The 27,482-nt window shown below is 43.5% G+C and overlaps 1 protein-coding gene across 3 annotated transcripts in view; it reads right to left on the reverse strand.

Moving 5' to 3' along the window:
• Window positions 1–24,030, reverse strand: part of MYO1C (myosin IC) — a 122,885-nt gene extending 98,855 nt beyond the window's left edge. The window contains exon 1 of one of the 3 annotated variants that reach the window (XM_073315956.1): window positions 23,958–24,030. Coding sequence is in view for 1 of the 3 variants with exons in the window: in XM_073315957.1 (XP_073172058.1) it covers window positions 9,826–9,873 (48 nt within the window). In the remaining 2 variants the exon portion in view is untranslated. The other 2 variants (XM_073315957.1, XM_073315959.1) reach the window with 2 other exon arrangements.
• Window positions 24,031–27,482: the final 3,452 nt, after the last annotated feature.

Raw genomic sequence — 27,482 nt, forward strand, 5'->3', positions numbered from 1 at the left:
GCCTCCGCACCAGCTGCCCATGCCAAAAACCAGCTGCCCATGCGCCAACTCTGTGAGTGCTCTGGGGCTGGAGCATCCACAGGGAAAAATAAGCAGGTGCTCCACACCCACCAGCAGCCAAGCTCCCCCGCTTCCACATTTGGCGGCACTTAGGACTTTCCAGGAGGGAGGGGGAGAGCTCAGGGGAGGAGGTGGAGAAGAGGCAGGGACTTGGGGAAGGGGTGGAATGGGGGTGGGATGAGGGCAGTGCCGGGGCAGGGACAGGGGCATTGGGGGATCGAGCACCTATGCCAAAAAATATTCAGGTTTTTTTCCAGACAACTTCCACTTTCTGCCTAAGATTAGAGGATTTCTTAGGCAAAACCCCTAATCCTTTGCCACAGAAGTCACAGTGTCTATCTGGTATCCTGGAGGTTTTCCAGTCATCGCAAGCTGCTGCTTTTTCCACTTCCTTGATTTTAGTGCCTAGAAGCCAAGCAGGGCAGAAAGCAGCACCCCAGCTGCATCCCAAGGTGCCACCTGACAAGAAGGCAGAGGCAAGTACTACAGTTTGTGTTCATACATTGCTGAATTGAACTACAGGGAGGGCAGAAAATGAGCCAGACTGAGCTCTGTCTGCTGATGGGCCAGTGTTCTGAAATCCAAACTGAGAGTGATCAGTTGGGACACTTGTCAATTGCCAAGTGCACTTTATGAATGGGTGTGTGAAATGAGCAACTGTCTCACAGAAGAAAAGCTACCTACGACAAAAAGAAAAGGAGTACTCGTGGCACCTTAGAGACTAACCAATGTATTTGAGCATAAGCTTTCGTGAGCTACAGCTCACTTCATTGGATGCATACTGTGGAAAGTTTAGAAAATATTATATACACACAAAGCATGAAAAAAATACCTCCTCCCACCACACTCTCCTGCTGGTAATAGCTTATCTAAAGTGATCACTCTCCTTACAATGTGTATGATAATCAAGTTGGGCCATTTCCAGCACAAATCCAGGTTTTCTCACACACACACCCCCCCCCACACACAAACTCACTCTCCTGCTGGTAATAGCTTATCCAAAGTGATCACTCTCCTTACAATGTGTATGATAATCAAGTTGGGCCATTTCCAGCACAAATCCAGGGTTTAACAAGAACATCGGGAGTGGGGGGGGGGGGGCAGAGTAGGAAAAAACAAGGGGAAATAGGCTACCTTGCATAATGACTAAGTCACTCCCAGTCTCTATTCAAGCCTAAGTTAATTGTATCCAATTTGCAAATGAATTCCAATTCAGCAGTTTCTCCCTGGAGTCTGGATTTGAAGTTTTTTTGTTGTAAAATAGCGACTTTCACGTCTGTAATCGCGTGACCAGAGAGATTGAAGTGTTCTCCGACTGGTTTTTGAATGTTATAATTCTTGACATCTGATTTGTGTCCATTTATTCTTTTGCATAGAGACTGTCCAGTTTGACCAATGTACATGGCAGAGGGGCATTGCTGGCACATGATGGCATATATCACATTGGTGGATGTGCAGGTGAACGAGCCTCTGATAGTGTGGCTGATGTTATTAGGCCCTGTGATGGTGTCCCCTGAATAGATATGTGGGCACAGTTGGCAACGGGCTTTGTTGCAAGGATAGGTTCCTGGGTTAGTGGTTCTGTTGTGTGGTATGTGGTTGCTAGTGAGTATTTGCTTCAGGTTGGGGGGCTGTCTGTAGGCAAGGACTGACCTCTCTCCCAAGATTTGTGAGAGTGTTGGGTCATCCTTCAGGATAGGTTGTAGATCCTTAATAATGCGTTGGGAGGGGGGGGTTAGTTGGGGGCTGAAGGTGACGGCTAGTGGCGTTCTGTTATTTTCTTTGTTAGGCCTGTCCTATAGTAGGTGACTTCTGTGTACTCTTCTGGCTCTATCAATCTGTTTCTTCACTTCCGCAGGTGGGTATTGTTGTAAGAATGCTTGATAGAGATCTTGTAGGTGTCTGTCTCTGCCTGAGGGGTTGGAGCAAATGCGGTTGTATCGCAGAGCTTGGCTGTAGACGATGGATCGTGTGGTGTGGTCAGGGTGAAAGCTGGAGGCATGTAGGTAGGAATAGCGGTCAGTAGGTTTCTGGTATAGGGTGGTGTTTATGTGACCATTGCTTATTAGCACTGTAGTGTCCAGGAAGTGGATCTCTTGTGTGGACTGGACCAGGCTGAGGTTGATGGTGGGATGGAAATTGTTGAAATCATGGTGGAATTCCTCAAGGGCTTCTTTTCCATGGGTCCAGATGATGAAGATGTCATCAATATAGCGCAAGTAGAGGAGGGGAGTTAGGGGATGAGAGCTGAGGAAGCGTTGTTCTAAATCAGCCATAAAAATGTTGGCATACTGTGGGGACATGCGGGTACCCATAGCAGTGCCGCTGATCTGAAGGTATACATTGTCCCCAAATGTAAAATAGTTATGGGTAAGGACAAAGTCACAAAGTTCAGCCACCAGGTTAGCCGTGACATTATCGGGGATAGTGTTCTTGATGGCTTGTAGTCCATCTTTGTGTGGAATGTTGGTGTAGAGGGCTTCTACATCCATAGTGGCCAGGATGGTGCTATCAGGAAGATCACCAATGGACTGTAGTTTCCTCAGGAAGTCAGTGGTGTCTCAAAGGTAGCTGGGAGTGTAGGGCCTGAGGAGGGAGTCTACATAGCCAGACAATCATGCTGTCAGAGTGCCAATGCCTGAGATCATGGGGCGCCCAGGATTTCCAGGTTTATGGATCTTGGGTAGTAGACAGAATATCCCAGGTCGGGGTTCCAGGGGTGTGTCTGTGCGGATTTGATCTTGTGCTTTTTCAGGGAGTTTCTTGAGCAAATGCTGTAGTTGCTTTTGGTAGCTCTCAGTGGGATCAGAGGGTCCAGCGAGAAACTGCTGAATTGGAATTCATTTGCAAATTGGATACAATTAACTTAGGCTTGAATAGAGACTGGGAGTGGCTTAGTCATTATGCAAGGTAGCCTATTTCCCCTTGTTTTTTCCTACCCCCCCCCCAAAGACATTCTTGTTAAACCCTGGATTTGTGCTGGAAATGGCCCACCTTGATTATCATACACATTGTAAGGAGAGTGATCACTTTAGATAAGCTATTACCAGCAGGAGAGTGGGGTGGGAGGAGGTATTTTTTTCATGCTTTGTGTGTATATAATAAGATCTTCTAAACTTTCCACAGTATGCATCCGATGAAGTGAGCTGTAGCTCACGAAAGCTTATGCTCAAATACATTGGTTAGTCTCTAAGGTGCCACAAGTACTCCTTTTCTTTTTGCGAATACAGACTAACATGGCTGTTACTCTGAAACCTACCTATGACAGCCTTCCTTGGCGAAAGTGTTCCCTATCACTCTAGAGACCAGCACTCTCTGGCAGATGATTTTGGTATGGGGAAGACTATTGGACTGTGTAAACTGCAATAGAGAAAGAAAAGGAGTACTTGTGGCACCTTAGAGACTAACCAATTTATTTGAGCATGAGCTTTCGTGAGCTACAGCTCACTTCATCGGATGCATACCGTGGAAACTGCAGCAGACTTTATATATACACAGAGAATATGAAACAATACCTCCTCCCACCCCACTGTCCTGCTGGTAATAGCTTATCTAAAGTGATCATCAGGTTGGGCCATTTCCAGCACAAATCCAGGTTCTTTTTTACTGAAAAGTACTCCTTTTCTTTTTGCGAATACAGACTAACACAGCTGTTACTCTGAAACCTGTCAATAGAGAAAGAGTTACTGACCTGAGTGACCAAGGTAACTAATGCCCCTGAAACAATGGACGGCAGCCTTGGAAGAATAGAGAGGCTTTTTTTTGCCACCTGGTCATGATATACGTGACACAATTACAACAAAGACTGCTGGAGTTCTGTCCACCAGTAGCTTCTCTCATAACACAAACTTTGTCAGTGTTTTCATATTAACACCTAACTTTGCTGTCTCAGCATGTCTGTGTCTACATTCTGGAAAATCTGGGCAGCTATCCCACACTGCCTCAACAAAGGAAAGAGTGCCCAGAGGACATAGCCAATGCATTCCGGAACGTCCTACAGCAGACAGAGCCAGGAGGAGCAATCAATCCCGTTACTGAGGCACAATGAGGGTGATCCCAACACTCCATAACATAAGAGTGTTATGCTTTGTTACCCAAAGACAACTACATACGAACCTAGACCACTGGAAAGGGTGAGACAAGGTTAGCTGCCATGGTTACTATCACTATGTTTGTGATTGCACACAAATCATGTTTAGAGCCTACCATGTCACTAACCGGTTACAAAAAGTTAAAAACCATAGCGTGGACAGGGCTTAAAGAAAAGACAACTAACCAGACAGGGGACAAAGCAAGAAACCTAGAGAAAGACACTTTGCTTGACTTCAGTCTACATGTCCTGGTTTGTTATAGAATGCAGACACATTACATTGTGAAGAACGTCCAGTCCCAAATTACTGTACACAAATAGTAATTCTGCGTAATCTCAAACACAGGTTTCCAAACATGAGATTAACATAATTTTAGTAAGGCACAAAGGTGGGTGAGGTACTATCTTTAATATATACCAACTTCTGTTGGTAAGCGAGAAGTTTACAGAGAGCTGTTCTTTAGGTGATTTGAGTGAGTGAAGCCATGTTATACACTGGTTTCACTGCAACTACATTTCAGCTGTATATAAATATGGTTTTAAACTGTGATTGTCTGCCACATAAAGACAGGATCTCAGAATGCCAATCTCAGCGCTCACACCAGTATGGAAAGTTTCCTCAAGGTAGTAAGTTTTGCTGTCACCTACTGAGAGAGAGATTAAAGCAAGTGCCTCTACCTCTTTCTCTTCAGTGACATACTGGAATTTCTATCCCAAACATCAGCCTAACCTAAAGGAGACACTGGCTGTTTTGGAAAGTGCCAATCATCTTCTCATTCTTCCAAATGGGGAGGCAAGGTGCACTAGATTTTCAAAATTTTCCATGCTGTGACCCATTACAACAGGAAAAAAAAAAAAAAATTCAGACCCTCCCGTCTAGCCATAAAAGAGCAGGGATATAGCTGGACCAGTTCACAACTCCCAGGCTGAGAAACCATGAATGGACTGGAAATCAAGACTTGGGTTCTATCCCTGGCTCTGTTATGGACCTACTGGGTGACGCAGCCTTCACCTCTGTTTCCCATCTCCACTAGCGCTTACGCTGGCGTAATTCATGTCACTTGGGCGGTGAAATATTCACACCACTGAGTGACGTAAGTTTTGCAGACATAAGTGGTAGTGCAGACATCGCCCGTGCAGAGTAAGGCTATCACAAAAACATAGGGCTGTACCCAAGTATCTAACAGTGAGGGAGGGAAAAAAATAGCCAAGCACTAGATGTGAGAACAATCCACTCTCTCCAGATTGCTCTGATGCTATGCTTACCTCTAGACACACTGATTGCCCCAGCAATCAGAGAACTTTACTGAGTCAGTCCAAAGACACTAAAAACTAAAAGGTTTCAGAGGAACAGCCGTGTTAGTCTGTATTCGCAAAAAGAAAAGGAGTACTTGTGGCACCTTAGAGACTAACCAATTTATTTGAGCATGAGCTTTCGTGAGCTACAGCTCACTTCATCAGATGTTTACCGTGGAAACTGCAGCAGACTTTATATACACACAGAAATCATGAAACAATACCTCCTCCCACCCCACTGTCCTGCTGGTAATAGCTTATCTAAAGTGATCAACAGGTGGGCCATTTCCAGCACAAATCCAGGTTTTCTCACCCTCCACCCCCCCACACAAATTCACTCTCCTGCTGGTGCTAGCCCATCCAAAGTGACAACTCTTAACATAATCAAGTCGGGCTATTTCCTGCATAGATCAAGGTTTTCTCACATCCCCCCCGCCCCCATACACACACAAACTCACTCTCCTGCTGGTAATAGCTCATCTAAACTGACCATTCTCCAGGTTTAAATCCAAGTTAAACCAGAGCATCGGGGGGGGGGGGGGGTAGGAAAAAACAAGAGGAAACAGGCTACCTTGCATAATGACTTAGCCACTCCCAGTCTCTATTTAAGCCTAAATTAATAGTATCCAATTTGCAAATGAATTCCAATTCAGCAGTTTCTCGCTGGAGTCTGGATTTGAAGTTTTTTTGTTTTAAGATAGCGACCTTCATGTCTGTGATTGCGTGACCAGAGAGATTGAAGTGTTCTCCGACTGGTTTATGAATGTTATAATTCTTGACATCTGATTTGTGTCCATTTATTCTTTTACGTAGAGACTGTCCAGTTTGACCAATGTACATGGCAGAGGGGCATTGCTGGCACATGATGGCATAGATCACATTGGTGGATGTGCAGGTGAACGAGCCTCTGATAGTGTGGCTGATGTTATTAGGCCCTGTGATGGTGTCCCCTGAATAGATATGTGGGCACAATTGGCAACGGGCTTTGTTGCAAGGATAAGTTCCTGGGTTAGTGGTTCTGTTGTGTATGTGGTTGTTGGTGAGTATTTGCTTCAGGTTGCGGGGCTGTCTGTAGGCAAGGACTGGCCTGTCTCCCAAGACTTGTGAGAGTGTTGGGTCATCCTTTAGGATAGGTTGTAGATCCTTAATAATGCGTTGGAGGGGTTTTAGTTGGGGGCTGAAGGTGACGGCTAGTGGCGTTCTGTTATTTTCTTTGTTAGGCCTGTCCTGTAGTAGGTAACTTCTGGGAACTCTTCTGGCTCTATCAATCTGTTTCTTTACTTCTGCAGGTGGGTATTGTAGTTGTAAGAAAGCTTGACAGAGATCTTGTAGGTGTTTGTCTCTGTCTGAGGGGTTGGAGCAAATGCGGTTGTATCGCAGAGCTTGGCTGTAGACGATGGATCGTGTGGTGTGGTCAGGGTGAAAGCTGGAGGCATGCAGGTAGGAATAGCGGTCAGTAGGTTTACGGTATAGGGTGGTGTTTATGTGGCCATTGTTTATTAGCACTGTAGTGTCCAGGAAGTGGATCTCTTGTGTGGACTGGACCAGGCTGAGGTTGGTGGTGGGATGGAAATTGTTGAAATCATGGTGGAATTCCTCAAGGGCTTCTTTTCCATGGGTCCAGATGATGAAGATGTCATCAATATAGCGCAAGTAGAGTAGGGGCTTTAGGGGACGAGAGCTGAGGAAGCGTTGTTCTAAATCAGCCATAAAAATGTTGGCATACTGTGGGGCCATGCGGGTACCCATAGCAGTGCCGCTGATCTGAAGGTATACATTGTCCCCAAATGTGAAATAGTTATGGGTAAGGACAAAGTCACAAAGTTCAGCCACCAGGTTAGCTGTGACATTATCGGGGATAGTGTTCTTGACGGCTTGTAGTCCATCTTTGTGTGGAATGTTGGTGTAGAGGGCTTCTACATCCATAGTAGCCAGTAAACTAAAAGCATTTGTCATCTATCTGTAGCGACGGAGGGAGTTGCCCACCCCCAACCAAAGCCTTATTAACTACAATATCACAACGTTGTCCATACCAGTTCCCAGACTCATTTTCTTTTTGCAAACTCATAAAAATACAAAAAGAAAAGGAGTACTTGTGGCACCTTAGAGACTAACCAATTTATTTGAGCATAAGCTTTCGTGAGCTACAGCTCACTTCGTCGGATGCATACTGTGGAAAGTGTAGAAGATCTTTTTATATACACACAAAGCATGAAAAAATACCTCCTCCCACCCCACTCTCCTGCTGGTAATAGCTTATCTAAAGTGATCACTCTCCTTACAATGTGTATGATAATCAAGTTGGGCCATGGCCAACCAGGGATAGTCAATTATTTTTTGAAAAGGTTCAAATTTCTTGGTCAAGTATACTCAAGGTCCAGACTCCAGAAAAAATAATAAAAATAAATAATAGAAAAGGAGTACTTGTGGCACCTCAGAAACTAACCAATTTATTTGAGCATAAGCTTGGAGTGAGCTGTAGCTCACGAAAGCTTATGCTCAAATAAATTGGTTAGTTTCTAAGGTGCCACAAGTACTCCTTTTCTTTTTGCGAATACAGACTAACACGGCTGTTACTCTGAAATTTATAATAAATAATAATTATTATAAGTAAATAAAAAGATGTTGGGGTCCATTCAAAGGCATCAAGTAGTCTGGATTTAGCCCATGGTCCGCCTATTGACTACCCCTGCCCTATACGACACAGATTTCACGGGGGAGATCAGTGTTTCTCAGACTGGGGGTCCTGACCCAAAAGAGGGTTGCAGGGGGTCACAGGGTTATTTTAGGAGGGTTGCAGTATTGCCACCCTTACTTCTGCATTGCCTTCAGAGCTCAGCGGCCAGAGAGTGGTGGCTGTTAGCCAGGCGCCCCGTTCTGAAGGCAGCGCCCTGCCAGCAGCAGCACAGAAGTAAGGGTGCAATACTGTACCATGCCATCCTTCTGCGCTGCTGCTGGTGGCGGCTTTGCCTTCCGAGCTGGGCTCCCAGACAGCAGCAGCTGCTCTCCAGCTACCCAGCTCTGAAGGCAGCACTGCAGAAGTATGGGTAGCAGTACTGCAACCCCCCCTCCACCCCCACCAACACTTTTATGGGTCAGGGCCCCCACAATTACAACACAGTGAAATTTCAGATTTAAATAGCTGAAATCATTAAATTTATGATTTTTAAAATCCTATGACCATGTAATTGACCAAACTGGACCTGAATTTGGTAGAGTCCTAATTATGACTGTGAAGTGGGCAGCATGGCGCAGCAGCAAGGCACTGAACTGGGAGCCAGGACCCCGGATCCTATTCTCAGCTCTGACACTAACCTGTTGTGTAAATCTTGGACAAGATGTGCCTCAGTTTCCCCATCTATAAAATAGGGCTAATGATACCAACCCTCTTTTGTACAGTGCTTTGAGATCCGTGTATGCGAAGTGCTAAATAAGAGTAAAGTATTATTATTCCAACATAGTTTAAGAGCCTTGCAGAAAAGAGCATTTTGTCACCAAGGCACACAATGGGAGCCATACAAGTACCTAAAATAGATATAGACAGACAGACACACACTCTTTAGGATAATGAATAAACCAAAGCTCTTAAAATTACAGGCCATTACCACCTTTGTTACAGCAAATGCATAATCAGCTTCTTTCTTCTGACTCAGCCACACCCTTCTCTTAATCATTGCTCTAGATTATTTTATTAACCTGCTAAGACTCACACCACCATCCTGAAGAACAGGTCTTCTTGGGGTCTTCACTTTGTTTTAATTAAAACAATTTAGGGTGTTACAATATATACGGAATAATAATAAAAAAAATTTGCAACATTTTGGAGTGAAATTTTTTGCTGATTATCTGAGGAACATACCATGATCTCTACTGAGGTTAATTTTTTAAATTCTACACGGGGAGTTTTAAAAAATTAACCAAAGCATTCTCAATTTAGGAAATGGTAGACTGGCAATTCTGCCCTTTGCATTTAGCTCCATACCGTTTAACGGTCAAAGGAACAATATCTTTCATCTACAGAAGTTCACTCTCAGCTTTCATGTCTATTACCCAGGAGCACCCATTCCTAAAGCACAAAACTCAATAAAAGAACACATTATCTTGACACAAAATACGCATTGTACATACCTGGGAAGAATCAGGTGAACACACACACACACACACACTTATTTTGTGAGTAAGTATCGGTATAACTATGGACTGGGACACGCTGGCTGGCTCTCAGCAGCCTCTTGTAGGCTCTCACACGCAGAGAGACAGTATATTCCCCTCCTTCGGGGGGCAGGGGGTGAAGTTACGCACACACAGGGACTCGCTCGGGGTAAGGGTTACACACACGCCGCCGCTAACTCCTCAGTAAACCCCGCTTATTCTCTCGCCTTAAAATGCAGAAAGTGAAACTTCGCCGCTGGGTCCCTCCTTTCCATTCAGCCTTTCCGAGGACCTTGGAGCCTCCCAGGATCACCAGCGCTGGGGCCTGTAAGAGGCGCCGCTGTCTCCTCCCGGCCGGGCGACGGGGGCTCTGCGCGCAGAACACCCCCCGTCTCGCCTGGGGATCGGGCCCGCCCCGCGCGGGAAGCAGGCTCCTGGACCGCCAGGGCCGGAGGGTCTCCCCGCGAGCGTGTCACGGCCAGCCCCCCGTCCGAGCCTGCGCCCTTCTCGCTCCGGAGCAGGCCCGAGCTCGGAGCATGCGGAGAGCGCGCGGGGAAGCCGCTGCCCTCGCTCCGCCCTCAGGGGCTGCCCGGCTCCCAGCCCGGAAATGTGGGCAGCAGCAATTCACGACGGCGGGGGGCCCTGTGGACACAAACCACCTCCCCGCTAGCGCAGCACGGGGGTGCTTCGCTTTCCCGCCGAGTCGAGCCCAGGCCGGCGGATTCTCGCCTTCAAGCTCGCCGAGTCGGTGCTGGTTTTTAACACGCTGTGGAATGTTGCATGGCAGAAGTCAGGAGTGGCAAGGAAACAGCATTAATGCCTGTCTGAGACCCACCCATCCCGCCTCACACACCTTCCTTCTCGGACTAGAGCCTGCCAAGAGATGGATCCCCTTCCAGACCATAGGGTATCAGGCTTGGAAGGGACCTCAGGAGGTCATCTAGTCCAGGCCCCTGCTCAAAGCAGGACCAATCCCCAATTTTTGCCCCATTAAATGGCCTGATCAAGGATTGAACTCACAATCCTGGATTTAGCAGGCCAATGCTCAAACCACTGAGATATCCTACCTTCCCTCCAACCCGCCAGTTCTAGCTCTTGCCACCTTAGCGGCAAAGAAAGAACTTGTTACACTGGACATGCCAAATACAAATCTGGACAACAGGGGCTCTTCTAAAAAGTTAAGTTCAATTAATCAAAATAATCTCCACTAACCAATCATCCTCATCCTAAACTAGACTACATTTTACACAGTAAAAAGGGTAAATAGTATTTTTCAGTTCACCTCATACAAGGACTATAGTGCAATCTCTTTATTCTTTACAGAACTGCACTCAAAAACAAAACAATGTAAAACTTTAGAGCCTACAAGTCCACTTTAGAGTAAAACTTTAGAGCCTACAAGTCCTACTTCTTGTTCAGACAAACGCTGAACAAACAAGATTGTTTACATTTACGGGAGATAATTCTGCCCGCTTCTTATGTACATCACCTGAAAGTGAGAAGCATTTGCATGGCACTTTTGTAGCCAGTATTGCAAGGTACTTACATGCCAGTTATGCTAAACATTTGTATGCCCCTTCATGCTTCAACCACCATTCCAGAGGACATGCTTCCGTGCTGATGATGTTCATTCAAAAAATAATGCATTAATTAAATTTGTGACAACTCCTTCGGGGAGAATTGTATGTTTCCTGCTCTGTGTTTACCTGCATTCTGCCATATATTTTTTGTTATAGCAGTCTCAGATGATGACCCAGCACATTGTTCATTTTAAGGACACTTTAACTGCAGATTTGACAAAACACAAAGAAGGTACCAGTGTAAGATTTCTAAAATTAGCTACATAGAATCATAGAATATCAGGGTTGGAAGGGACCTCAGGAGGTCATCTAGTCCAACCCCCTGCTCAAAGCAGGACCAATCCCCAACTAAATCATCCCAGCCAGGCCTGACCTTAAAAACTTCTAAGGAAGGAGATTCCACCACCTCCCTAGGTAACGCATTCCAGTGTTTCACCACCCTCCTAGTGAAAAAGTTTTTCCTAATATCCAACCTAAACCTCCCGCACTGCAACTTGAGACCATTTCTCCTCGTTCTGTCATCTGCTACCACTGAGAACAGTCTAGAGCCATCCTCTTCGGAACCCCCTTTCAGGTAGTTGAAAGCAGCTATCAAATCCCCCCTCGTTCTTCTCTTCCGCAGACTAAACAATCCCAATTCCCTCAGCCTCTCCTCATAAGTCATGTGTTCTAGTCCCCTAATCATTTTTGTTGCCCTCCGCTGGACTCTTTCCAATTTTTCTACATCCTTCTTGTAGTGTGGGGCCCAAAACTGGACACAGTACTCCAGATGAGGCCTCACCAATGTCGAATAGAGGGGAACGATCACGTCCCTCGATCTGCTGGCAATGCCCCTACTTATACATCCCAAAATGCCACTGGCCTTCTTGGCAACAAGGGCACACTGTTGACTCATATCCAGCTTCTCGTCCACTGTAACCCATAGGTCCTTTTCTGCAGAACTGCTGCCTAGCCCTTCGGTCCCTAGTCTGTAGCGGTGTATGGGATTCTTCCGTCCTAAGTGCAGGACTCTGCACTTGTCCTTGTTGAACCTCATCAGATTTCTTTTGGCCCAATCCTCTAATTTGTCTAGGGCCCTCTGTATCCTATCCCTACCCTCCAGTGTATCTACCTCTCCTCCCAGTTTAGTGTCATCTACAAACTTGCTGAGGGTGCAATCCACACCATCCTCCAGATCATTTATGAAGATACATCATACATCACTCAACCCAAGGTTTAAGAATCTGAAGTGCCTTCCATAATCGGAGAGTTACGAGGTGTGGAGCATGCTTTCAGAAGTCTTAAAAGAGCAACACTCCGATGCAGAAATACAGAACCCGAACCACCAAAAAAGGTCAATCTTCTGCTGGTGGCATCTGAATCAGATGATGAAAATTAATGTTCTTTGGTCTGCACTGCTTTGGACTGTTATCAAGCAGAACCTGTTATCAGCATGGACGCATGTGCTCTGGAATGGTGGTTGAAGCACGAAGGGACATATGAATCTTTAGTGCATCTGGCACATCAATATCTTGTGATGCCAGCTATAGCTGTGCCATGTGAACACCTGTTCTCATTTTCAAGAGATATTATAAACAAGAAGCGGGCAGCATTATCTCCTGCAAACAGGAGTGAAAGTAACTTAAAGGACCTACCAGTACGCCAGAGTCCTGAGCGGGGGCATAGCCTCAAACGGGAGAGGTGGGGCCTTTAAATCACCCTGGACCTCCAGCTGCAGAGGTGGCTGGAAGCTCAGGGCCCTTTAAATCACAGCAGGAGCCCTGCCGCTGCTACCCTGGGGCTCCGGCAGCAGGGCTGTGGTGGTGCTTTAAAGGGCCCAGGGCTCCCTGCAGTGGCAGGTGCACTGGACCCTTTAAATCCCTGCCTAAGCCTGGCTGCCAGAACTCTGGCAGCCTGGCTCCAACGGTGATTTAAAGGGCCAGGGGCTCCCCGCAGCAGCTGGAGCCCCGGGCCTTTAAATCACCGCCGGGGAAGTCGGTCCGGTCCGGCCCGGCATGGCATACCAGCTCCTGCCGGTACGCCCTACCAGACCGGACCGGCTTACTTTCACCTCTACCTGCCAATGTAAACAAACTTGTTTGTCTGAGCGATTGGCTGAACAAGGAGGAGGACTGAATGGATCTGTAGGCTCTAAAGTTTTACAGTGTTTCATTTTTGAGTGCAGATTTTTTTGTACATAATTCTACATTTGTAAGTTCAACTTTCATGATAAAAAGATTGCACTACAATACTTGTATTAGGTGAATTGAAAAATACTATTTCTTTTGTTTCTTTTTTACAGTGCAAATATTTGTAATAAAAAATAATATAAAGTGAGCACTGTACACTTTGTATTGTGTTGTAATTGAAATAAATATATTTGAAAATGTAGAAAATATTTAAGTGAATGGTATTATATTACTAACTGTGTGATTAATCGCAATTACATTTTTTAATCGCTTGACAGCCCTAGTTTCCAGTAAATTTCTTATCTGTCCTACAGTGAAGATCATACTGTACAGAGTTTATGTATGAGAACCTTGAGAACAGAAGCCTGGATAAAAGGGAAGGTGTTGATCGTGCTTCTTTTGCTTGGTTTGTTTAAAATGAGCAGAAGGGTCATTTTTAAATTTTCTTCTCACAGAACTGCACAGAGCTAAACAAACTGGCTGCCTGTAGATGGTGTTGCTGTACCTACCGTAATCTAGCCTCCATAGCCATCCTCAGCCTATTTTTCATACCAGTCTTGGGTACTTCACTCATTCTGCATACATAAAAGACAAGCAGTGAAGCAGCATCACTGGTTCAGCAGATACCATACAGGACTGGGAGTCAGCAGACCTGGATTCTATTCCCAGATCTGACACTGAACTACAGTATAATATCAGATGAGTCACTTCTCCTCTCTGTACCTCTGGTTTTCCCTCCATCCCTTTGTATTGTATATTAGACTGTAAACTCTTTGGGACAGGGCCAGTTTCCCATTTTGCATTTACAGAGCATCTAGCACAATGGGGACCCACTCTGAATTGGGACTGATGGCGCTACTATAATATAAACAACACAAGCTTATTTATTAGAAAAGCCTCTGTTGGGGAGTACTCTCATTCTTAAGTGTACAGACAAAATTTCTAAGGCGAGGGAAAAGATAGTTTTACTTCTTCTCCCCAGTGAATCATTACCGGGCATAAATCATCAGCAGGATAAACTCATGATAAGGCCACTGGGCCAAATCAAGCTTTAGTGTAACTTCACTGAAGTTAATGGGAGGAATCGTCCCCTTACATTTAGGTGGCCATCAGTTGTTTGGAGCAATAGGGATCTTCACTCACCTCCCCAGCATGTTACATACACACTCAGACGTGAAGTGCACATAAATCTTAGGGGAGGGGAAGGCAATGAAATCTTCAAGTTCTATCCACAAACCACGTACTTGAGATGCTGCATACAACTGTATTTTGAACACTAATTTATTGTACATTTTGCTGAGTTCCTCAGGCACAATGCCCCCCTAAGGAGCTTAGATGCCCTGCTGGGCCCTTTTAGGCACTGGGGCTTGGGCCCTTCTTGATTAGGGGAAAAAATAAGCAGTGGCAACTTCCAAGGACCTGAAGAGGTCTGTGTAAGGTTGAAAGTGTTTCTTTCACCAACAGAAATTGTTCCAATAAGATATTACCACACCAACCTTGTGTCTCTAATCACCTGAGACCAACACGGCTACACCACATCACTGCAAAGCACCACACACTCATTTTGCTCAAGTGAGCTGTCACTCATAGTAGATTGTGCACATCTTCATACTATATATTATTCCTCTCTTTTCCTCCATGATTTGATCAGCAGTGAAACAGTTAGTACTGGCATTTAAATTACACCCATTGGGCATTTAAATTAACACCTAATTGAAATTAATTGTGCAATTTACCCCTTTCAGAGCTTTTGCTTCAGAATCTCTGCCGTCTAAGGCAGACATCACTGCATCAGTTACACCAGCAGTTTCCAAACCGTAGGTCATAACCCCATTTCAGCAGAATGGGTCTCAGCAATCCCTAGTGTGTGGAGGATGCCATTTTGTTCTGGACAGCGTGACCTTGCATGTAGAGTGTGTGGGATGACATGATGCATGGACGACACCATTTTAGTTTACAAAATGGTGAGCTTCGCACAACGCAACCTTGTATGCGCCATACGTACAAGGTCACACTGTGCAGAGGACATCATTTTTTTGAGAAAAATAGCATAATTAATGCAGTGAATTGTACGTACGGTGCATGCAAGATCACGATTACCTCAATTTCCCTAGAAACCAACCCAGGGTTACATTTATATTGTTTTATTATGATGCCACTGTTGGGGGGAGAACTGGGGGGGAGGGGGGTCACACTCACATACTCACGCTTCCAAGACAGGCACAGCACTGGTGATGTCAGGATCCTTCAAGGTAAGTGTCCCACAGCGCAGCGATGGATGGTGTGATTAAGGTAAGTCTTCCCGAGACACGATGGAATGCAACTCAGCAAACCCCTGGCCAGGCGGTCCGGTCGAAGGGCCTTCACGGGAGGTACAAGCTTGCGAGTGCACTCCTGAGCACATGGCCCCTTCCCCTTTTAAGGACCTGCTCCTCATGGCCTGCAACTAGAGATGACTTGGCCGCATCTGGTTGGTCACACTCCACCTCGGCCAGTGTCCATGCACTGGGTGTGTGACTGCTGCCTAATTAGAGTCCCAGACATCTTGTCTACCTGGGAGCTCTTCTGATCTTCCAGCTGTTCAACCAGCCCATTCATCCCACAAGCATTCCAGGAGGGAGGAGGAGGGGGAGGGGGAAGGGGAAACCCACTTCACAGGTATTCAAAGAGGGAGAGGAGACAAAAAGGGGGGGGGGGAGAGAGAAGTGTAACTGAAAAGGTTATAAAACTTAAAAGGCTATGCTAACAGTAACTGAAGTTACAAAGTCTGCAAAAAGGTTGCAGAACTTAATGATACAAGTTACAGATCTTACAATTGCATTTGAGCAGAAGCTTTATGTAACAATCATGATGTGTGGATGACGCCATTTTGTAGAGCAAAATGGCATCTTCCATGCTGTCTGAGGTCCCAGCTGAAAATACTTCTTTAAAATGGGGCTGTGCTGGCATCCATGACAGTACTCCAGTCATGTGAGTTATCCCACCAAGTCTCTGTTATTCCGATCACGTCATAGTTCCTTGACATCACCAGGACCTCCAGTTCTCCCTGCTTGTTTCCAAGGCTTTGTGCATTTGTATATAAGCACTTGAGATAACCTGTTGATCGCCCCTCATTCCCAGTATGAGGCAGGAGCCCTCCCCTCACAGACATTCCTGCCTGTGCTTCCTCCCGGTATCCCGCTTTCCCACTTACCTCAGGGCTTTGGTCTCCTTCCCCCGGTGAACCTAGTTTAAAGCCCTCCTCACTAGGTTAGCCAGCCTGCTCGCGAAGATGCTCTTCCCTCTCTTCGTTAAGTGGAGCCCGTCTCTGCCTAGCACTCCTCCTTCTTGGAACACCATCCCATGGTCGAAGAATCCAAAGCCTTCTCTCCGACACCACCTGCGTAGCCATTCGTTGACTTCCACGATTCGACGCTCCCTACCTAGGCCTTTTCCTTCCACGGGGAGGATGGACGAGAACACCACTTGCGCCTCCAACTCCTTTATCCTTCTTCCTAGAGCCACATAGTCCGCAGTGATCCACTCCAGGTCATTCTTGGCAGTATCATTGGTGCCCACGTGGAGAAGCAGGAAGGGGTAGCGATCCGAGGGCTTGATGAGTCTCGGCAGTCTCTCCGTCACATCGTCACTATGGCTGGGGCTGAAGAGTGGTGCTGTACAGAGACACTCCAAAGTTGAAATGTCAATAAGCATGTTTTAATAAAAGTTTTTATGGGAATTAGGGAAGGGAGTTGTGAAACTATCTTTCCCTTTTCATTGTGACTATAAATCCAATGATACATTTGTCTCTTTTTATCGGCAGCTGTTGCTGAAATGGCTTGAGAGGTGCCTGCTCCAGACCTCCAGAATGCCTGAATCCGACGGGAAGGAGAAGAAAGAGCACTAGGGAGGACACATTCAGTGATATCCTGCAAGCCAGTGCTGCATCAGACTGTGATCAAAGGGCCTGGAAGGTCAACATGGCAGATGGCATGAAGAAGGAGACAGCAGACAGGAGAAAGGCCAAGGAAATGGAAAGGGAGATGCACCAGGACATAATGGATCTTCTCAGGCTGCAAACACAAATGCTACAGACATTGGTTGACCTACAGATGCAAAATTCCCAGATTCACCACCCTTTGCAGTTCTTTGAGAACTCCATGCTAGCAGCTCCCTACCCCCTCCCCAACATTCCACATGGCATAATGGGCCACTTAATGGCCCACATCCACATAATGGGCCACACCGGGGAGACAGCAAGGAAAACCACAGCTTCACATACACCAGTCATGGTTCTCACAGGTCAGTGTATGTGTAAGCACACAGGACTATATTTATGCACCGAAATGGACAGACGTGTTTTCTGCCTTTCCAATTTCAAAGTCCTATTCCATTAAGTTATGCTTAAAGTTTGTATTGCATTGTAGAAAAAAAAATATAAAAAAACATGCACTAATTTTGGCACTCAAATTCCTATTTTTGGAAAATAAAATTACCTTTATTAGTTCACAATGCATATTGCAGAATGCATAGCCATACTCAAAGTACACAGTATGTGTAAATGTACAACAAATGCCACACTATTTCTAACAGGACCCAAAGCACCAGGCCTAGAGAACAGTCCAGCACAGAACAGTACCATCGCTGACGGCTAAAGTGCTCTATCAAAGCCTCTGTCAACCACAAGACTCCATGTTGAGCTCTTCTAGTGGCCATTGTGTCAAACTCAGAGAACCACTCCACCTCTACACTCTATCATGGCAGTAACTTTTCCCCCTTTGGCTCACATATATTATGCAGGACCCAACAGTCAACTATAACCATGGAGATATTGTTCTTACTGAAATCCAATCTAATGAATAACCACTGCCAATGCCCCTTCAATCTACCAAAAGAACTTCTGGGAGACACTTGGGGGATGGTGGCTGCATAGTTTACAGTTCTCTTCCCAACCTTCTAAAATCCATCAGCAGCTGAATCACTTTTTAGCCATCTAATTTTCATCAGATATTATTCTACAACTATTTTCTTTTAGTTTAATACCATTACAGATGCTTCTCAATCTCCAGACTTTCTACAAAATCCTAAAAAGCAGAAGCTATTGGACAGCTATCTTGCAGCCAAGATGAAACTAGACTAGATGAAATTATGGACTGGCCAAAATAAATCTCAACTGAACAGATTACCTTGAGAAAAATAACTGAAGATATAACAAATCAAAAGTATTACCAGTACACATCAAGCTAATTTGCAAGGCTTGGCATCAAGACTAGATGAAGCTGAGAACAGAATCTCTTTACAGTGCATACCATGAATATAAACAGGAAAGGACTATTCAACCCTGGGGGGAAAAAAAAAAAAGGTTAATGATCTTGAGGGACGATCAAGGAGAAACAGTCTGAGAATTGTGGGTCTCCCAGAGCGATTGGGAAAAGGAAGGTCTGTGGAATTTTTATGCACCATGCTGCTAACGCTTTTGTTTCTGCACCCAGATCAGAACTTAGACATTGAAAGAGCCCATCACTTGCTTGCACCAAATCTCCTCACCATAATTATAATATTTTAAAAATATAATACTAAGGAACTTATTCTTTAAAAAGCCCATGAACTTAAAAATCTAACATGGAAAGGACATAGGCTGATGATTGTCCTGGTTATACCAAGAGGATGTGGTGAAAAAGAGGGCTAAATTCAACAGATAAAGAGCGTTAGCGTTTCATTTTCTTCCCTGCTACTTTCAAAAGTTAAAAAGGAAGGCAAGATGCTTAGTTTTATGTCAGAAAAGATGATGAAAAGTATCTGATCTCACTACAGCAAAAAACTCCACAGAAGATACTGACATGATGAATTGGAATAACCTTACCAGTTCAGTCACTACAGTGCTGAAATTCAGTTCTCAGTTTAACAATAATAATGTTCCATGCATATAAGTAACCTGGAAGAGAGCACAGAGTTTTGTGAGATTCAGACAGCACTGTGCTGTGTCACTTGTCAGAGGCGACATCACTGCATCCCACCCTGTGTCAAAAATAGCATTATGCTCCCCATGTCCTGACCTCACTATACCACATGCTGGAGGCAGCATCAACTACTTGTGCACACCATGCAGGATTAAATCCTTCACTCTAACAGAAGTGGCACCTTGTTGGCAAGTTGGACCTTCTTTTAAAAAGATAAATAGACATTCTCTTTTAAAAATTGTAAACAAACCATGGGCTGAAAGTTAGTTCAGATCTTGGCAGGTAAATTTTCATCTATTTTGTTACAGAACTATTTCTTTTGCCATTTAAATGTCTTAGAGATTTAGGATCTCTAGTCTAAAGGCTTTCCTTTTCTCTTCTAGCTAAGTACATAACTTTAGTTCAAAAGGATCTGTATTTCTTCCTTAAAAAGAGTAGGAATTGTTTATGATGGAGACTAGAGTGAAGATCTGCTTTCAACCCTGAAAGGCAAGTCTTAAACTGCAATTCCATGTGTTCTAAAAAAAATAAGCCTCTTTCTCAATTGTTGGCGCACAGAAATTTCCACCCTTTAGGGTCAGGTGATGACAACTTCTGTGTGTGGCTCCCTGGTTCTCATCTCGTCCTTTTTTATTCATTCCTGGTTTGCCCTATAGTTCTCCTCCAAGGTTGATTTTAGTTGCGTATTTCCAGGCTGCCATTCAAGGAAAGGCCACTTCAATTTTTCATTACTTGCCATTTCTCCCTTCGATATGGAATCTTGTTTTATAGGGATGTGGAATAAAGGGACGCAAGACAAGGAACTACATACAAGTAATTGTGTTTGTTGTATTCATCCTACTCCCCATTCCCTAATATATTATTTATATTTGTATTATCATAGCGCTAGGAGCCCTAGTCGTGGTCCAGGACCCTATTTTGCTAGGCATCGTCTACACATGCATCTCATTCTTGTGATTTCAGGGGTTTTTTTGATCGACTGCGGAGAAAGAGAGCCTTACAACACAGCTCATGTGAGTGGAAATCTATTTTGCTTTTGTTTCTTTGTAGATAGAGCTATAAATGTGTTGTCACAAATCTTGTTTTGTATGATGAAGAGACAGAACAATGACAAATAAATGGATTAGTATGTATCTTTTTATTACTTAAGACTAAGGACAGGTTCTTCATAGCACACTAAATCCCTCTTCTCTTACCTCACAATGAGAGCATGTTTCCCATACCATCCACACCTGTATTCCCAAACAATGAGAACAGATTCCCAATCCATAATGAAGGCAGATTCTGATACCCCAACCACAAAGTCTTCATGATTCTCTCAATCCCTGTTCTTTAAAACCAAGAACAGATTTTCCAGAATGCTTTTAAATGCTGAATACCCTTGTAAGAGCATGTTCTCCAAAAAACTTATACCACAAAAACAGAAATCATATCTTCAGCTTTCAGATAGTGAGTCTCCTACATATTTCTAAATTGATTATTTCATCTCCAACTAAAAATTCAAGGGAAGCAAAATAATGTAGACAAGAAAACCAAGACAACAAAACTGAGTACTTACATTATCAGATTTGTTTATATGTAGGACCTACCACACCCCATATTTGTGTTTTCTTTTGTAATTCTTTTTAAATGCTTATGTATATTTTGTAATGGTGAAAGTGTTAGACAGACAACCATAGAGAATAATCACAGAACCAGTACAGCGCTGGTCCAAGTTGATCCACACTATCTGCCAATAGGCCTCATCCTTATTACAGAAGGACCTCCAACTCTCTTACTGAGAACAAGTTCAGTCACCATGATAACACAATCTTTGGCCTCTCTACTGCAACTGCCAGCAAGAATGACATCAACCAACGAATTTCACATCAACCAACCAACCAGCCAAATTGTGAGACAGGGTGTAAAGGCTCTACCTGGTCACTAGCAAGCAATAAGTTAACTCCAGCTCAGCTTCACTTTCTCCATGTACAGGTACTAGGGGAAAGGTAAGGAAGCAGAGCTGACTGCAGGCCAATGAAGACACTACAAGAAACTCTATGAACCTATCAACTAGCAGCCTGCATCATTTCATGGTGAAATAGTGAAGCTAAACACTGTGAGAACCATTTTATTCCATAACCGTTCAGCACAGCCACACTAACAAGTCTGGGTTTTGTAGAAAACAACTTGTCCACTCACAGCACCCCCTTCAACCACTGCTGTACAAGATTGCTGAGGCACCTACTCTGTAGTGCCTGGCACAAAAGTTTCTCCATAACAGGTGCTGTTCTCAAGTTAGCACATTATTGTTTTATGCAGTTTTAATAAATATTTTAAACTTTTTTTAAGTAGCGGAACTAACAGCTTTTCTTTTGTATCCTCTCCCAGGTACCTATCGTTCAGGCTAAGGCCTGAGTGAACAGTTCTCTTTGGGAGAGACCATCCAATCCAGCCAATGTCCTCTTCGGCCACACAGATGGTAATGCAACTTGCAGGCCATTTAAAAGGAGGATGGGAAAGACTAATGGTGTCTGCAGCATGACCTTTTGGCAAGCCAGAGGTATAGGATTTCTTATGGGGGGGGTCAGGTAAGTTTTACTTAATGAACGTTTGTGCAATCTGTAAGGCAGTTATGCTCACCAGTTTTCATATGGAAGTTTTAAATTGCTTAGTAAAATGGTATTGAAAGGAAACTGGAGTAACAGACTATGCTTGCTTCAGCATGCAATTGCTTAGCACAAAGCACTTGTGCAATCAGTATTGCAAAGATATTTAATAAATGCAACACCAATCACATAAATTTAGAGTAAAATCAAGGCCTGGGTAAAATAAAGTTTGATTACTACATGCAGGGAAATGGAAAGTTATTTTTTACATATTACTGCATACAGAGAGGTATTAAGACAGAAAAGATGGTCCAGTGGTCAGGGCATTAGCCTGGGGATATGAGAGACAGGTTCAGTTCTCTGCTTCACCAAAGGGTTCCTGTGTTACCTTGGACAAGTCACTTAGCCTCTTTGTGCCTCAATTTCATCTCTGTAAAATGGGGATAACAGTATAGAATCATAGAAGATAAGGGTTGGAAGAGACCTCAGGAGGTCATCTAGTCCAACCCCCTGCTCAAAGCAGGACCAACGCCAACTAAATCATCCCAGTCAGGGCTTTGTCAAGCTGAGCCTTAAAAACCTCTAATGATGGAGATTCCACCACCTCCCTAGGTAACCCATTCCGTGTTTCACCACCCTCCTAGTGAAATAGTTTTTCCTAATATATCCAACCTAGACCTCCCTCACTACAACTTGAGACCATTGCTTCTTCTTCTGTCATCTGCCACCATTGAGAACAGTCTAACTCCATCCTCTTTGGTAGTTCCCTCCCTACAGGGTTGCTAAAATCTTGAATGTATTTATCCTCATAAGGCACTCAGATACTATGGTAATGGGAGCCATAGAAGCACCTAAAATAGACAGACAGGAACATATGTACATAGCTGCGTTTAGGTATGACTTAGATATGGCTTAAATGACTATAGAAATAATTCAAATCTTTCACAATTGTGTCCTGAGTAGCTCTAGCATGTACAAACAAAAAATAATACAGAAATGTGAAGGAATGAAATGTCAATTTCTTTTAGAAGCAAGATTTATTCACTTGAAAGAAAAACACCTTATAACTAGTTGCAGTGTATTCTTAATCCAGCAGAACTGACAACTGCAATTTCCTACTCAGGGCATACCTTGACAGTAAAAGGAAAACAACAATTTGTTACTTGACCTTCAAAAATCCAGACAAAAATATGCTGTAGGCTTTAACCTTTCTGAACTGCCTATTTTATTTTAGGTCCTTTCTGTGAAATTTACACAGATATTAGAAAATTGAATACTTTGAATACAGTCTCAATACAACACGATATTCTGTTCACGTGGAAGCCTGAAGAGTAAGAGAGAGAGAGAATATATTTTGTAGCTTTTTTAAAAACAATGCACAGTGATGCTCTCAGGAACATTTAACTCTACTTGTGTGTTGAGCTATAGGTAAAAACCCACCCAGCTCTGACTGTCCATTAGCAATGCACATACACACAGGATTCAAAACATAATTCAATAAAGTGGTCATGAAGTAACTAGATTGGAAACCCAGTTCTACAAGATGCTGATATTTTTCATCTTATTTTTCTTGATACATTGTTCTATCCCTATTTTCCACTCTTTAGTATTTACTAATCTTTGGATTAAATTTCTGACATGAACTCAGTGTCAAGATGGGCAATGAATATCTAAGAGGCTGGACAGTATTCTTTTTAAACTGGTTTTCTTCCCTTCAGTTATTTTATAAATCCTTTCCCAAATTCTGATGCACCAACTAAGTGCTCCTGGGCCATACCAATTACAAATTATGCTAAGTGTGGTGTACTCATACAACACTGTTTTGAACACTTCTGCCATTTCCTTAATTCTCAATCACTGACTCTTCTTTTCACTGAGGAAGTATATCACTGCTGAGTTTGAAAATTTCTATTTGAAAGATGGTCACAATCATTCTAATTAGGAGTCTTTGCAGTAGCCTCATTAGCCTTCTCACATTAACTTTTCTTCTGAACTCAGAACAATGGAGACTAGATTGCTCATTTTGAAAATAACTAACTCCAAAGCAAGAAGTGAAAAGAGAACAGTAAGAAACACAGGCTTACAGTCTTGCACTCTCCATTCTGACTGACCACACGGATGATTTCTCCTGTGGGAATGTACTCAATTTGCAGTTCCATCTTTCCAGAACTAAGTTAGTAGATTTCTCTGTCCTTTAGAGGAGGGTGCCGACATCAAGGAACAGCAACAGTATTCTATGAAACAACAGACTGAATAGATTCTTTGGTCCAGAAGTCCTACTGTGAGCGGAAGAGCTGAATCCTTGTATTTAAACTAAATGTAGGTGTGAGCTCAAACTACAATTAAGTTCAAGCACTTGTTTCCACTACATTCTGGATTGTTACAGTGAGTCAAGACAGTTCCAGGAATCGTTAATTTATGTCCTTGCTTGTTGCTGTTAACTCTAGATGTTCCATTTCAGACCCAGAGGACATAGAAAAGGCAGGTTGCTATGGCTGGAATTTGACAGTTATTGGCACAAAAGTACTGTGCAGTAGACTTTGTAAGCACTGCCCTGAGATTTTATGCAGGAAAGATTCTCTGTGTTGGACTGTGAGATGTTGGATTTAAAGAGATGGTGCAACAGAAAATACCAACTATTCCCATTGTAACTCCAGCAAGTCCTTCAAATTACTATAGAACTAAATTGTAATTAAGCGCTTCACAGTTAACTAGTTCTGACAAAATCAAACATAGCAGTCACCATTAAAGAGAGAGAAAAAAGTTACCCCACAGCATTTCTTACTCTAAGTACAAGGTAAAACTGTTGGAACCACCATATATACCTTTGAGACATCTATCAGTGTTGCACCTGGCTATACTTTACTCCCTATTTTGGGGACAATGTTTAGAAACACTGCAAATGACCCCTCACCCTTAAAGCCTCTAAACAGATATCCTGAACAGACCAAAGGAAAAAATACCAACCAATAGGCTAAAACGCTGGATATTTCAAAACCTGCTGTGGTAGATGTATCCACTCCCTCAGTAGCCATATTTAAGCTCAGACACTTGTTTCCAGAGGAAGGTAATTCCAGATGAGGAGGCTTGCTACTGAGAATACTTGAATCCTAAAACATTTATAAATATATAGCACCTTAAATGTCACCCACAAGTGGAAGGATTAACAAGAAAAGAATGGCACAGATGATCATTCCTTTGCAGGTCTGAGAACAAATAGTTTGTTGCTTGCATTGGTATTTCTTGCCCTTGGAATTATTATTCTGTCACTTAATACCTAAGGACAGGAAAGATTGTTCTAGGCCAAGAGGCATTTCCCTGGTCATGCATTTTTCATTCTACCTTCGAGGTTGTTTCAAAGGATAGAAATTATTGGTTCCTTTTCCAGAGCTATTTCCTAGGATAAAAATCATTGCTTCATCATTTCTCCAGCTGGGAACTGTCCTATTCCCAAAACCATAAAGCAGTATCTAATCTATCCTTCCTATCTAGGTACTTAAGTATTCATATCTTTGCAAGTGAAATATAATTTCTCAGATCTTCTTCAAAGGAATTATTTCAATTATATGCATAAAACTTCTGGATCTCAGTAGCAAACAAGAAAGGGTAAACAGAAGAACAGAAGAGGAAAGTGAAAAAGGTAGAAGAGGACTGAACAAATAGGCAAGAAGAGAGACTCATAAAAAAGGTAAAATGTCAAACAGAGGAGAAAGGGGAGGCCATGCATTAGATCTTAAAGGAGAAGCCAAGGTTGTAGCAAAGCAATTGTTTGCCACACTGAAGTCCTCACCACTACTTGTGTGGGATTGACAGTCAGATGCATGCACTGTTGTAGCCATGTCAGTCCCAGGATATTAAAGAGTCAAGGTTGATGAGGTAATATCTTTCATTGAACCAACTTCTGTTGGTGAGAGAGACAAGATGTTGAGCTTACATTGATTACATTCTCTATCACAAATAGTCAGATGCAGACAGTCAATTTCAGGTCAGAGCCATGGCTTACAAAGTTATCTTAAATTTTTTTTCTTGTGGATTAGGTCTCTTTCTTTGAGAAATTTCCTTGTGACTTCATATTTTTATCCTTCCGGCATCTCCCTCTGTTTCCTTCCCCTCTTTGCTTCTATCCCCACTTTTTATCTCCATGTCTGAGATTTCCTCTATGACTTCAACGTTTTCCTCAAGTAGCATACAAGCTAGAGAGAGGAGCCAAGTTTCCCTAAACCAGTTTTCCTGCTTTTTCCTCTGTTTTCTGGTTTGACTATATATATTGTCTTGACATTTAGTTGTAATAGCCCTTGTGGTAGAAAGAAGGCAGGACTCCATTACAATCAATGTAAACGGGTTTTTTTTGTTTTGTTTTGTTTTTAAACTGAGGCTTCTGGACAGACAAAACCTACAGATTTCAGAGTAGCAGCCGTGTTAGTCTGTATCTGCAAAAAGAAAAGGAGTACTTGTGGCACCTTACAGACTAACAAATTTATTTGAACATAAGCTTTCGTGAGCTACAGTTCACTTCATCGGATGCACGCAGTGGAAAATACAGTGGGGAGATTTTATATACACAGAGACATGAAACAATGAGCGTTACCATACACGCTAATGAGTGTGATCAGGTAAGGTGAGCTATTACCAGCAGGAGAGGAAAAAAAACATTTTGTAGTGATAATCAAGGTGGGCCATTTCCAGCAGTTGACAAGAACGTGTGAGGAACAGTGAGGGGAAAATAAACATGGGAAAATAGTTTTACTTCGTGTAATGACCCATCCACTCCCAGTCTTTATTCGACCCTAATGTAATGGTGTCCAGTTTGCAAATTAATTCCAATTCAGCAGTCTCTTGTTGGAGTCTGTTTTTGAAGTTTTTTTGTTGAAGAATTGCCACTTTTAGGTCTGTAATCAAGTGACCAGAGAGATTGAAGTGTTCTCTGACTGGTTTTTGAATGTTATAATTCTTGATGTCTGATTTGTGTCCATTTATTCTTTAATGTAGAGACTGTCCAGTTTGGCCAATGTACATGGCAGTGGTGCATTGCTGGCACATGATGGCATATATCACATTGGTAGATGTGCAGGTGAACGAGCCTCTGATAGTGTGGGTGATGTGATAGGCCCTATGGTGGTGTCCCCTGAATAGATGTGGACACAGTTGGCAATGGGCTTTGTTGCAAGGATAGATTCCTGGGTTAGTGTTTTTGTTGTGTGGTTGTTGGTGAGTATTTGCTTCAGGTTGGGGGGCTGCCTGTAAGCAAGGACTGGCCTATCTCCCAAGATCTGTGAGAGTGATGGGTTGTCCTTCAGGATAGCTTGTAGATCCTTGATGATATGCTGGAGAAGTTTTAGTTGGGGGCTGAAGGTGACGGCTAGTGGCGTTCTGTTACTTTCTTTGTTGGGCTTGTCCTGTAGTAGGTGACTTCTGGGTACTCTTCTGGCTCTGTCAATCTGTTTCTTCACTTCAGCAAGTGGGTATTGTAGTTGTAAGAATGCTTGATAGAGATCTTGTAGGTGTTTGTCTCTGTCTGAGGGGTTGGAGCAAATGCAGTTGTATCGTAGAGCTTGGCTGTAGACAATGGATCGTGTGGTGTGGTCTGGATGAAAGCTGGAGGCATGTAG

This window comes from Lepidochelys kempii, chromosome 17 (genome assembly GCF_965140265.1).
Source record: "Lepidochelys kempii isolate rLepKem1 chromosome 17, rLepKem1.hap2, whole genome shotgun sequence".
Lineage (NCBI taxonomy): Eukaryota > Metazoa > Chordata > Testudines > Cheloniidae > Lepidochelys > Lepidochelys kempii.